This window comes from Nicotiana sylvestris, chromosome 9 (genome assembly GCF_000393655.2).
Source record: "Nicotiana sylvestris chromosome 9, ASM39365v2, whole genome shotgun sequence".
Classification (NCBI taxonomy): domain Eukaryota; kingdom Viridiplantae; phylum Streptophyta; class Magnoliopsida; order Solanales; family Solanaceae; genus Nicotiana; species Nicotiana sylvestris.
Genome location: NC_091065.1, coordinates 160,055,113 through 160,068,345, shown reverse-complemented (window position 1 = coordinate 160,068,345; position 13,233 = coordinate 160,055,113). Strand labels below are relative to the sequence as shown.

Sequence of the window (13,233 nt, the reverse complement as noted above, 5' to 3'; positions counted from 1 at the left end):
GAACATATAAAATGAAGGCTGTCATTACATAAACATACAACACAAACAAGAAATGCCCAAATAATGATCATGGAGTGCATTTCCCATGAGATAAGGAATTAATTATCTACATTAATTAATAAACTTTAAAAAATCACAAAATAGACATAACCCAAGCCATCCACTATGTGGCAGCAGTTTCTTCAAACACTGGTTATTTTTTTATAATTATGTTGTTCGGATCAGCTTGTTCGCACCTTAATTAATCAGTACTATATTGGTCAAAATCTGACCGTTGCGGTCATGCTTACCAACATCCCGTCCAAGCAGCAAAAGACAACATGGTCTATTCCATATCCCGCACTCACGACATCCATCGAGTCAGAAGAAACAACGTTCAGGGGACGACCAAGGCAGACATAGTGTGAAAGAGTGTCAGACCAAGTACATAGCAAAGGTCCCATGACTATATATAGTAGGGAAAAACCTTCGGTAAAAGGGGCGCGGCTTCTCACTTCTATTTCTCTCCCTAGTTCTCTCTTCTATAATCTTGATAACGAAAAGAAGAACGAAGCATTCTCCAAGAAAATATGTAAAATGGTCTCCTCCATTGATTAATGGGAGCCATAACGGAAAGTTTCAATAAGATTGGTTACCTTTATCTCATCTTATGTATTATTTTTCCTATTAGTTTATCGATCTAGAGTTTATTATGGTTGACTGAGATTTACCCCTTCATTTTCTTTAATTGATTTATTCAAAAAGGTTCCAATATCTTTTGAGTCAAACAATTTGGCGCCATCTGTGGGGATTTCTTAGTGAAATTTCCTAGTCTCTTCCAGATCAAAGACAAGAAATACGATTACCCACCAAAAAGAGCGCTAAGGCAAAGCCCAACCCACGTAGGGCAAAGGCGCAGCATAGAAGGAGAAAGAGAGCTGAATACAGTTACCGAATTTAGAAATCATCGCCCCATCGACCGTCAAAATGCCAGACAAAATGAGCAACATTACAAACCTACTCTCATTCGCCGATCAATCAGATGGGGGTAAGGAAAGTATCATTTTGACTCACCTTCTGCTCTTTGCTCAAGCAGGTGTAGACATGTAATTTTTGAACCTCCCCAAGATTTTTCATATTTTAGCGTAAAATATTTAATTTAGGCATAATATAGATATTTTAAGTAATTTTGACTCTTTTACTTTATTTTATTACAAGAAATCAAAAATTACAAAAATAGGTCCATTAATGTTTTGTATTCATTTTAATCTTAAAAAAATATATATATACAAACAATAGTATCGTATTTTAATTATAATATGATATTTGAAAATGTTAAAAATAGATTTGTTTTAATGGTTAGTTTTATTTTAATAATTATTTGAATAGTAGGAATAATTAATAAATGAGCCTGTATTTTTAATCTCGTTCACAGCGAAGGAATAGAGCTTGGGCTCGAGCAACCCATCTTTAGGCCTAATTTTTGGACCTAGCCCACAATTGCCAAGCCCATAATTCCTAGGCCCATACCCCTTAACCTAAAAACCCTACAAAACTAACCTAGACCTATGTATGTATAAGAAACTAACACCTAACAAGAGGAGGGGGTCTAAAACGAAAGCTACGCACAGGGATCTCTTTCTTCATCAACGAAGAAAGCTTCTTCGTTGAAGAAGCTGAAACGAAGAAAGCAGCAAAAGCGTGCATGAATAACAAAGAAAAAGGCTGGAAAAGAAAAAGGTTGTGTGGACTTGACAAAAAAACAACCCCACCCCCCGACTCCATCGTCTCCGACGACCCCTGCGCGCAAAAATGACCTCCCTCTCTCAAAAAATCCAGCAGCCATGGTCGTCATCTTCAACCTCGACGACCAACTCCACACCCCTCAACAGTCCGCTGCCGGAAACACAACAACAGTCGCGTCAACTCCACCCTCAACCAGACGAATCACATCCCAAATGACATTCAGCCATTCCCTTCTTCTTCAATCTCTTAAACAGAACCCAGCTCGCCGGAATCAACCAGCACCCCCCCCTCCGTAGCCACTGGACAGAAAACCGATGAACAACATAGCCATTGCTGCTTCTGCTTCTTCTCCATAAACGACCACCCACTCGATCCTCACCTTAGAGCCGCTGCCAGCCAGTCACTGCCATCAACAACACACACACATACGAACCCAGACCCCGACAGCAAGAAACAACTTTAAAAATGACGGGTTTTGGTTGAATATTGGAGTCGTTTGCGAGTCCGTTCGAGTTCGCCGTTGGCCATTGGTTCCTTTTCGTGGTTCATGGTAGTGTTCCTGTGGCCATACTAGTCTTTTGGTCGGAGTTCGGCAAGCGAAAGGGTCGTCACTGTGAGGTTCAGCTTTTACGTTGATTTGAAAATTCTCTATCTATGTTTTAATCAATGTTTGGTGATTGTCATGTTGTTGCTTCGTTGTTTTGTTGAAACTTTTTTTGTTTAATATGAATTTGATATTAGGAACATAAATCAACTAATTAGCTAGTTTTTACAATGATGAACAAATATATATGTTGGGTTAATAATTTTGGGCTAGATTTCATCGAGAGTATGAAGTGAGCCACAGTAATGATTGAGAAATGAATGTTGGGAATGGATTTGATCTAATTTTCAATGCATGAATTGATGTGTATATAATTTTCTTTAACATTTGAATTGTTTAATGCTCTAGGCGCGTTGATTATATAATTATCACGGTTATTGTTAAAATCCGGGGGTGCATTTCATGTGACCCGGTTCTATTAAATAGAGCGTGTCGTGAACCACGGGTGCATTTCATGTGGCGTGGCTTGCGATATGTTTTAAATGACCTTGAATTAATTCTTTAAATAAGTAAAAGCGGTTTCCAAAAGTTAAAATTTGCACATAGGTTCAAATGTATTAAAATCAGATAATTAAGCCGAATATAACAGTTAAGCGACCATGCTAGAACCACGGAACTCGGGAATGCCTAACACCTTCTCCCAGATTAACAGAATTCCTTACTCGGATTTCTGGTTCGCGGACTGTTAAACAGAGTCATATTTTCCTCGATTCGGGATTCAACTGGTGACTTGGGACACCATAAATCTTCCAAGTGGCGACTCTGAATATTTATAATAAATCTCGTTTCGGTTGTCTTTTAATTGAAAATACTCCCTTTACTTGTACCCTCTTCCGGGGGTGTAAGGTAAAAAAAAGGAGGTGTGACAGCTCTGGCGACTCCGCTGGGGATCGAACCCAGAATTTCTAGTTCAGGGTTCAAGAATTCGAGCTTAGAATAATTGTTATAGTTTGATTTATCCATTATCTGATTTTGTTACATGATTTGGGCCTAATGTGCTAATTGTTGCTTTTACCGCTTTGATATTCCGTGAACTGTATATAAACTGTTGCGAAATCCCTCTTCTCTCTGAGTCTTCTAAATCATGAAGAAGTGTGCACTTCGTGTGACTTCTTTTCTGTTAGAGTCATATTCCAAATTTAGAACGAGGTTCGGACAAGTTGCAAAGCCGGTGAAGCTTCTGTATTCCCGGTACGCTCCCCCCCCCGGCTCGAGCTGTCCGCTCGGGTGAGCCAGGTCTAGAACAATAAACCCAGGTTTTGAACCTAGTATAACAAGACCTCATGTCGGATCCCTAGTAGGAACGTTTGCTTGCATCATGTGCATTTGACTTAGGGGACTCAACACAGGGGTTGGGTCCGTCTAGGACAGGTGTGCCCGAAATAACAGACCATTCTGATGCATCCTATGTGCTACATGTTGCATTTATTCAAGGGTAAAAAGGTCATTTGGTGGACCAATGATAGTTGAGGGCGAATGAAAAAGAAAAAGAAAAAAAAAGAGAGGCTGAAGTGTGAGGATGAAGTGAGTAGGGCCCAATCATAATTTCGTTACATTTTATTAAGACAAAAAGAGCATGGAAACTTCAAAAAGATTTTGCACTTTTTATCATTTTTTTCAAAATCAAAAAATCGAAAAAAAGAAGAAAAGAAAATCCAAAAAGATTTTATATGTTTCATCATTTTTTGAAAAAAAAGAAAAAATGTGTCTTCTATATGTCAGTTGTTTCTTTTATTATTCTCGCCCGTATCCAATCTGCCCGAACTACGCAAACCTGATTCTCGTCTTTCGGGGTGTGATACGTAGGCAACCCACATAGGGTCCGGTATTCCTAGTAAATCTTAGGTTCTTGGCTTTGCGGGGTCATAGCCAAATTTTGCACTTCTAGCCACATTTTAGCCAAATAAGCCATTTTGCAAAAATAACCGCAACCATGTCTTGCATGTGTCTAGTAGGGAATGGTATTGTCTCACATAGTGTTGGTTTAAGTTTTCTTATACAGGTGTGGATTTACTTACTGGATTTTGGGCATGACAGATACCCCAGGATCACTGCATTCAGAAGTTGCTCGAGGAGTCATTTTATATTTTCGAGTCAATTGTTCATATTTTACTTTCTAGTCAGGTATAGTTGTATTCGGTCTTTTAGGTGATGTTAGAGTTTGTAATAGTCAGGTTAAGTTTGTCGAGTCTTTTGTTATTGTATTTCTTATTTTGTATGTGGAAATATGTTACAAGTCGAAAATCCAAAAAAAAAAAAGAAATTTTGCGTTTTGTTATAAGAAATAAAAAAATTCTCCTTTGAGATTGTTTTTCCTTTAGGCAATTAATATCTAGGACTTAAAATGAATTTCTTTTATATTTTCTCTACTATATTAGGACCAAAATTCAAAAAAAAAAGAGAATTTTCTTTTAGTACTTCTTTAAAAGCTTTCTTTAAGGTGTTAATTCCAAAATCCAAAAAGATTTTCTTTTGAAGTGTTTCTTCGGGAAATTAGTGAAAAATGAAAAAAAAAACTTTTATTTTCATTAGAACTTTAGGATATTGTACATAAAAAAAATAATAATACTTTATTTTTTGTTTGTCATTGGAATTTTTCCTTTAGGCAATCAAAATTGAAATCCAAAAACATTCTGTTTTATATTTTTCATTGCTTGGTTCGAAATCTTGCGTCAGGATATCAAATGAGGATTCAAAATGTCTTTCTGTGGTTTATTCCTTAGATTTCCTTCAAAAAAAAGAACCAAAAAATGTAAACGTTAGTTTGTTTACTTTATTCCCGATCTTCCAGAACTATGCAAAGATCTGATTCATGTGGCATCATGATACGTAGGCAACCTACATAGGGTTCGATCGAATCATTTTTTTTACTGTTAAAAGAAAAGAAAAAAGGAAAAAGGAAAAAAAGAAGGAAACAAAAAAAAGAGGTGCAATTGTGGGATGTGAGATATGAGAGAAAGAAAAGAGTGATAATAAAAAATAAAAGAGAAATGAAGGAAAATGGGCAAGCCAAGAAGTGCTAGAAAGATAAAGAAAAGAGAAGGTTGAAATGAATAAATTGGGATGATGCCAACTGACCTTTGTACTCTCGAAGTCATTTTAGAACCGATAACTGTAGTTAGGTGAATTGCACGTAAAGTGAGATTATCTTATGTTAAATGCCCTAACGCTAACGTGACGGCTTCATTTTGTTATATTCATAGCAGAAGGGTGGTTGGTTTGTGGTTTTTAAAGTGGTAACTCTTCTCTACAACACAAAGTCAGAAGGCAATGGCAGACAACAACAGAACTGAGTTGGTTGATACCGGCGCTCGAAAGCAGTTGGTTGAACAGAACAATGGGTTGATTGAAGAGGTAAAGATGTTAAAACAACACATGGCTGACATGTATCGGGCTTGGATGACTGGGAAGGTACCACCCCCGCCACCACCTAGCCTCCTAGATGTTGTCCTTACCCAAGCTCCGAACACAATGCCAGATGATCCTCCATACTCTCCAGATCTACCCGCTTATTACAGCTTTCCCAACCGTTTTAGTAGCTCCATCACTCATCCTCCAATTACCTCTCCCCAAAATCGCCCTCCTATCACATCTACTATCCCCGACAATGAATACTCAGTAAAAGCTCATGATGCCCAATATTACCCATCAGAGGTTACCCACAAGGTTCCCAACTCATACAATCAGGGTCCGCGGGATGGGTCTCATGTTGTAAATGAAGAGTTCACAGGAAGAAAAGGGCGAGATGGGATACCCAGGAGGCTGAAAGGCATAGAACAGTCTTCAATGAACAAGCAAGGAACAGGAGACCAGGGTAGCATATCTTACAAAGAATTGTCTATGTCCCCCGACGTTTATCTGCCTGCGAGGTTTAAGGTGCCAAAGTTTAACTTGTATGATGGTTGTGGGGATCTGGTAGCCCATTTGAGGGATTATTGCAATAAAATGAGAAGTGTTGGCGAGAAAGATGATTTATTGATGGCGTACTTCAGTGAGAGCCTGACTGGGGCAGCATTGGAATGGCATAATCATCAAGATGTTGGTAAGTGGCCTACATTGGGTGACATGGCTCAAGATTTTATTCGATACTTTCAATATAGATCGGGTGTTACCCCAGACGGCTCCTCCCTATATAAAATGGAAAATAAGCCGGAGGAAAGCTTTAGAGAATTTGGACTCAGATGGAGGGTGCAGGCTGCTCGAGTCAATGCTCCGATTGGGGAAGAAGAAATGGTTGAGCTCTTCCTAAAAGCCCAGGGGCCCACCTACTTCAGTCATTTGATCCCGGCCTTGGGAAAGCCTTTCAATGATGTGTTAAAATGGGGGAGATAGTAGAATAGGGAATCAAATCAAGTAAAATCATGAGTAGTTCGAAAGACATTCAGAACACCCCAGTAAGCTTGGGTGGAAGAAAGAGAAACAGAAAAGATGATCCAATGGGCTTTCCCGATCAACACTTCCAGCCTCGACATCGTCCCCGGGGATATCCTGATGCACCAGATGATCCTCCCCAATTCCACTTCTCTCCACGGAACTCCCAAAATCTCACATCACTCTCTCAGTACCCAGCTCCACAAAATGCCTATCCACCCCCCACGAGCCTATCGAAAACCCCCTGGATCAGGTTTTCGGCCCAATCAAGCATTTAAGAATGAGAGGTTGCTAAAAAAAGAAAAGGCTTTCACCCCATTGGGAGTGTCATATGCCAGTTTTTCCAAAAGTTGAAGCAATTGGACATGTTGAAGCCGATTCATATAAAAATGCCAAACCCTCTGTCAAAGAAGTTTGATTTTTCTCAAAGGTGTGCATATTGCTCAGATGCCCCGGGGCATGACATAGAGAAGTGTTGGAATATGAAGAAAGCAATTCAGAAGCTTATTGATGCAGGTGACATTGCCGTGCAAAATCCAGATGCAGCAGACACTAGCCAAAGTCCATTGCTTGCTCGCAATGAGACGCATATGGTGAGTATGATTTGTTTTGAAAAGGAATATGAAAATTCTTCTGAGATCCTTAAAGGTCCACGCGCTGCAAAGTTTTCAGTGCTATCAGAGGCTGATCTTAAGAACGAGCCAGCAAAAGGAACCCAAAAGCAATTTGTTAAGAACAATGTGATGGAAGTTTGTGAAGGTCCTAGTAATGTTGATGCAGAATTCAGTGGCTAAGATGACGAGCTTGGCAATTAGAAAGACGCTCATGTCTTGGTTAGCCAGGGGGAGTTTTGGTGGTTATTTTGTTGTCATTTCTGTTGTCTGGGTTATTTCAGGGTTGTAATCCAGATATTGTCTTGTGACCCAAACCCTTCTGTCCTCTTATTTTGCCTAGTTTGTTTAGTCTAGTAGCCTACTTAGTGTTTTCTAGGTTTGTTCTAAGTTTGTAACCCCAGTCTAGTTTGTCTGTTTTGTTGTCCAAACCCTTTCACCATTTGTCTAATGCAAGTTTCTGTTTTCTGTTATTTCCAGTCATTTTTGTTTAGTTCTCTTTTCCTTTTATAGTCCTTTTCCTGTTGACTCTACTGACGTGACATACATGCATAATTCTCAGCCGGGTTTTAAAAGTCAGTTTAATCACGAAGCAATGAAACAATGTTGAAGATGTAAGGACATTTGAGGGAAATAAGTAAAGGTATTTTGAGATCACTTCAAGCCCGAATTGTGTGAAACTGGGGCAGATAGAACATAAATAACCCATATTGAAATGCATCCTTCTGCATCAATTTGAAGATAAAAGCAAGTTTGCCCCAAATTTGTAGGGGGCCATTCGCGGTAATGAGAGTGGGAGTGTTGTCCAATGGTGCTTTGTATATAATAAATGTAGAAGGCGAATGTGTGGGTACAGTCATCAATTCTGGTGCAACCAAAAGATGTTACGAATGTTTTCCTTGATTTGTTTAATTGTGTTGTTTGTACTTGCAGGTTTTGAAGGTTGGAATGACGAAGGCATTTTGTTCCGCTATCTAAACACTTTATCCCTCGTCAACCCTTTTGAGCCTTATTTATTTTCATTCATACCCCTCTTTCGGAATCAGTAGCGAATATCAGAAACACAAGCATGAAAGATAAGAAAAGGAAGAAAGAAAGAGAGAAAGAAAAGGAAAAAGAAAGAAAGAAAGAAAAAGAAAAAAAAAGAGGAAAAGAAGAAAGAAAAAACAACAAAACAACAAAAAGAAAAGAAAAGAAAAGAAGAAAATAAAAGAAAAATCACAACAATAGAGCAATTCATATTCCATGAACTACGTTTGACTTGATTCCTTTTAAGGATATGTAGGCAGCCTCACGGTTCGGTCCCATCAAAATAAAAATCCAAAAGTCCCCAAGCAAGAAACTGGGGCAGAAGTTGTGTTTGTTGCAAGAAATCTGATTCCGAAAGTTGTAATTTTGAACCCATGAGAATTGGTTTGAGCCTTTGATACCCTTTTTTTCTAACCCTATCCCAAAAGCCCACATTACAGTCCAAAGAAAGACCTTCCGATCAGTCTTCGAGAGATGCCAAGTCAAGCAAGAAGAGGTAATTCATATCAGGGGCAATACTCTGGCCTAAGTAGAAAAATAATGAAAATGAGAGATTCTTATTGGTGAAAACCCTCACGGGAACCGTAGGACGATGAGAGCTGAGAGAAATCCAAAAACGAGAGAGTCTTATTGGTGAAAACCCTCGTGGACACCATAAGGCGACTGTAAGTTGAGAGAAAGAACAGAATGAGAGAGGCTTGATGGTGAAAACCCTTCGGCCACTACAAGTCAAATAAGGATTGTGAATCAAATTGGATAATCGGAGCATTGAAGACCAGTTTCATGGTTCAGGGGTATAACAGGAGTTGAACATCATACTTGCTCAATATAATAGGCCACAGGTGCATGTCATGGTCATTAGAGTTAGTATCCACATCTGATAGGCTTCTACTTTGTAGTTTTCTTGTTAGGAATCATTTCTTTCCTTTGTCCTTTACTCTGTTACTTTTGTCTTGTTTACTTCCTCTTTCTGAGTCGGTTTGGTCAGAACAAGTGAGAAATGACTTCAAACTTTTCCGCCAGCTTTCCAATTGCACAAAACGGGATCTGGCCAGCACATCAAAGTGGCATAAGTTAGGAAAGAACAACAAGCGCACTGAGTTGGTAACAATCAACATGCTTTGGGGTCCATGAGAAATACAAAGGTTTGGTATATTTCAACTCGTGAACAGTACAACAGATAGAGGATGTTGGGTGAACGGGTCAAAGGTATTCCCTGTGATGAGATCAACAAAGAAAGTGTTTAGCGAGTGACAAACGAGGTCTTCCAAGCAGAAATCAAAGTTGTCATGGCAAGTGAAAGAGAAATAGACCTCAAGTCCAATGCCAGTGGGTTAAGTCAGGAAAGAACAACATGCACATCGAGTGGACGGTAATTGACGTGCTTTGGGATTCATGTGAAATACAAAGGTTTGGTACATATCAATTCAGGAACAATGCAACAAGTTGGAGGGTGTTAGGTGAACGAATCAAAGGTATTTTCGGTGAAACACAAAGGTTGGTAAATGTCAGTTCATGAGAAATGCAATAGATAAAGGGAATTGGGTCTGAGCGGAGAAGGGGTATTTTCTGTGATAAGGATGACAGAGAAAGTGGTTAGTCCATAAGCAAGCAAGGTCCTCGAGTGGAAATCGGTTATCATGGGAAGTGAAGGAGCAATCGCCCTCAAAGTAAAGGCCACAAACCAACCACCACATTTTAAACTGACAAAATTTTTCTTTGATTAAAACAGGGGCATGAAATTTCGGTTGTTTTGGAGAAACCCTCCGTGGAGAAAGTCAGTCACCAAATAGGTTTGATTTTTTATTTTCAGGACCCTCCTGGAAAATGGAACATAGTTTAAAGTTCAGAAATAGCATAATCTAGCATAAATATATCCCAAAGGAATATAAGTTGGTTTAGAAGTTTGCATGCTTGAGATAAGAATCAATTAAGAGTTTTCAGGACCCTCCTGAATAATGGGACTTATCTTTAAGATTTCGATTAGATAACAACATTTAGCGTAAAGTTTGTTGTAGGGTAGTATAATTCAGCCATAAAAGTTGTCACTCTTAAGATAAAATTGGACTTTGATTTTCAGGACCCTCCTTGATAATGGGGAGTAGTTTAAAGATCTTCTTAGATAGCAAGATTTAGCAGAAGTCACACCTGTAGAAGATATAACTTAGATTTAAAACTGTCGTTTAGTCAAGAGTTGTCAGGACCCCCTGAATAATGGGACCTAGTTTTCAAATTCTTAGCAGTATTGGATAATATGATTCAGTTTAACACTCACATATGTGCCCAGTTACCAAACTGGGGCAACAAAGTTTCTCTGTTTTGTCTATTTTTTGTTGAAATCAGGTACCCACCTGAAGAACAGGGAATACTTTCAAGCACAGCAGTCAGGAGCCCGCATGGAGAACAAGGGAGTATCATTTAAGTTTAGCCTTCAAATTTTTTGCTTTGTTTATTTTGATGTCAGTAGCCCGCCTGGAGAGCAGGGAATACATTTCAAGTTCAGCAATCAGGAGCCCGCCTAGAGAGCAGGGAGCACTTTCAAGTTGAAGTCAGGAGCCCACCTGGAAAGCAGGAATACTTTCAAGTCAGCAATCAGGAGCCCACCTGGAAAACAAGGGAGTACAATTCAAATTTTAGCTTTCAAGTTTTTATTGATATTTAGTAATGTGATCCATTTTACACTTACATCTGTGCCCAGCCACCAAACCGGGGCAAAACATTTTCTGTATTTTGTCTATTGTGTTGAAGTCAGGAGCCTTCCTGGAGAGCAGGGAATACATTTCTAGTTAGCAGTCAGGAGCCCGCCTGGAAAGCAGGGAATATATGTCAAGTTCAGCGGTCAGGAGCCCGCCTGGAGAACAGAAAAGACATTTCAAGTTAGCAGTCAGGGAGCCCCGCCTGGAGAATAGGGTCAGTTTTTACTTTAGTCAAGCTTAGTTTATAGTTTTCCTACTCTATTCTTTAGTTTACTTTCATCATTGCATCAATAGTACAAGTGGTTTACAATTTTGCTAACAACTCACAAGTCTTCCTAGTGCAAACTGGGGCAGAGAAATTTCTTTGTTTTGTCTGTTTTGTTGTAATTAGGCGCCCACCTGGATAACAAAGGGAGACAACTCAAGTTTCTATGGAAAGCAGTGTCGAAAGAAGACAACTCGAGTTTCAAGGGAAAGCGGTTTCGAAGGAAGACAATTCAAGTTTCAGGAGAAAATGGTTCAAGGTGCAAAGGAAAACAGTGTCAAGTAACAAGAGAAGACGGTTCGAGTTCAACAGTCAGGCGTCCACCTGAAGAAAAGGAAAACATCTCAGATTGCAATTCAAGTCAGCAACCAAAGAATCTCGCGGCAAGAATGCGAGTCAACAGTCTAAGGTGATCAACAGAAGTTAGTCACAATAAAGAAAAGAGAGAAAAGCAAGAAGTGAATCCATATGTAGAAGTTGATGAAAGATGTGAATTGCTTAAGATGTGGTGGAAGTCACAAGCACTACATGTCCGGTCCTGACCCAAAAGCTGTAGAAGAACGAGCTAGCACCTGCAGCTAACAAGCGCCAAGGTTCAAATCTAAAGTCTGCATGAAGAACCATTCAAGACTCAAGATCAAGCTTCAGAAGACTTATAGATAGGAATCTTGTAACTCGTAGTTGATAGGCTTAGCTAGTCTTTTTCATGTTTTGATTTTTGATGTAATAACAAGGACCGCAGACCGGAACCTCGGCGGAACGACACCTCGACCGGCTCTCCACCTCGGCATACCCTGTCATCTCACTCATTTCTGAACTACACGTGGCCTGATTCCTTTATAGCCAAGGATATGTAGGCAGCCCAGATACCAGGGCTCGGTCACATTCCCCTTTTCTCTTAGTTTTAGTCTCTCCAAATAAGGGTCGTGTCAAAAAACCTGTCTAGTCATTCTTTGTCTGAAAATACTACGTCTTTCATGTCAAAGAGGGGCAGCTGTAGACATGTGATTTTTGACCCTCCCCAAGATTTTTCATATTTTAGCGTAAAATATTTAATTTAGGCATAATATAGATATTTTAAGTAATTTTAACTCTTTTACTTTATTTTATTACAAGAAATCAAAAATTGCAAAAATAGGTCCATTAATGTTTTGTAGTCATTTTTAATCTTAAAAAAAATATACAAACAATAGTATCGTTTTGAAAATGCTAAAAATAGATTTGTTTTAATGGTTAGTTTTATTTTAATAATTATTTGAATAGTAGGAATAATTAATAAATGGGCCCGTATTTTTAATCTCGTTCACAGCGAAGGAATAGAGCTTGGGCTCGAGCAACCCATCTTTACGCCTAATTTTGGACCTAGCCCACAATTGTCATGCCCATAATTCCTAGGCCCATACCCCTTAACTTAAAAACCCTACAAAACTAACCTAGACCTATGTATATATAAGAAGCTAACACCTAAAAAGGGGAGGGGGGTCTGAAACGAAAGCTGCGCACAGGGATCTCATTCTTCATCAACGAAGAAAGCTTCTTCGTTGAAGAAGATGAAACGAAGAAAGCAGCAAAAGCATGTATGAATTACGAAGAAAAAGGCTGGAAAAGAAAAGGGTTGCACGGCCTTGACAAAAAAACAACCCCACCCCCCGACTCCATCGTCTCCGATGACCCCTGCGCGCAAAAACGACCTTCCTCTCTCAAAAAATCCAGCAGCCACGGTCGTCATCTTCAACCTCGACGACCAACTCCACACCCCTCAACAGTCCGCTGCCGGAAACACAACAACAGTCGCGTCAACTCCACCCTTAACCAGATGAATCCCATCCCAAACGACCTTCAGCCATTCCCTTCTTATTCAATCTCTTAAACTGAACCCAGCTCGCCGGAATCAACCAGCACACCCCCCTCGTCGCTGCTGGACAGAAAACC

General features: G+C 39.5%; 1 protein-coding gene across 1 annotated transcript; it reads left to right on the top strand.

The window, feature by feature from the left end:
- The first annotated feature begins 5,599 nt into the window (after positions 1–5,599).
- Positions 5,600–10,762, top strand: LOC138878498 (uncharacterized). The gene is made up of 2 exons (XM_070158181.1): positions 5,600–6,312; positions 10,684–10,762. The coding sequence occupies exons 1-2, from the start codon at positions 5,600–5,602 to the stop codon at positions 10,760–10,762; spliced, it is 792 nt and encodes a 263-aa protein (XP_070014282.1).
- Positions 10,763–13,233: the final 2,471 nt, after the last annotated feature.

Excerpts from the sequence above, each read along its gene's own strand:
- LOC138878498 (XM_070158181.1), top strand. The coding sequence starts at position 5,600 with ATGGCAGACAACAACAGAACTGAGTTGGTTGATACCGGCGCTCGAAAG. Across the intron at positions 6,313-10,683 it reads AAAGATGATTTATTGATGGC|GTACCCACCTGAAGAACAGG; the intron begins GTACTTCAGTGA and ends TGTTGAAATCAG.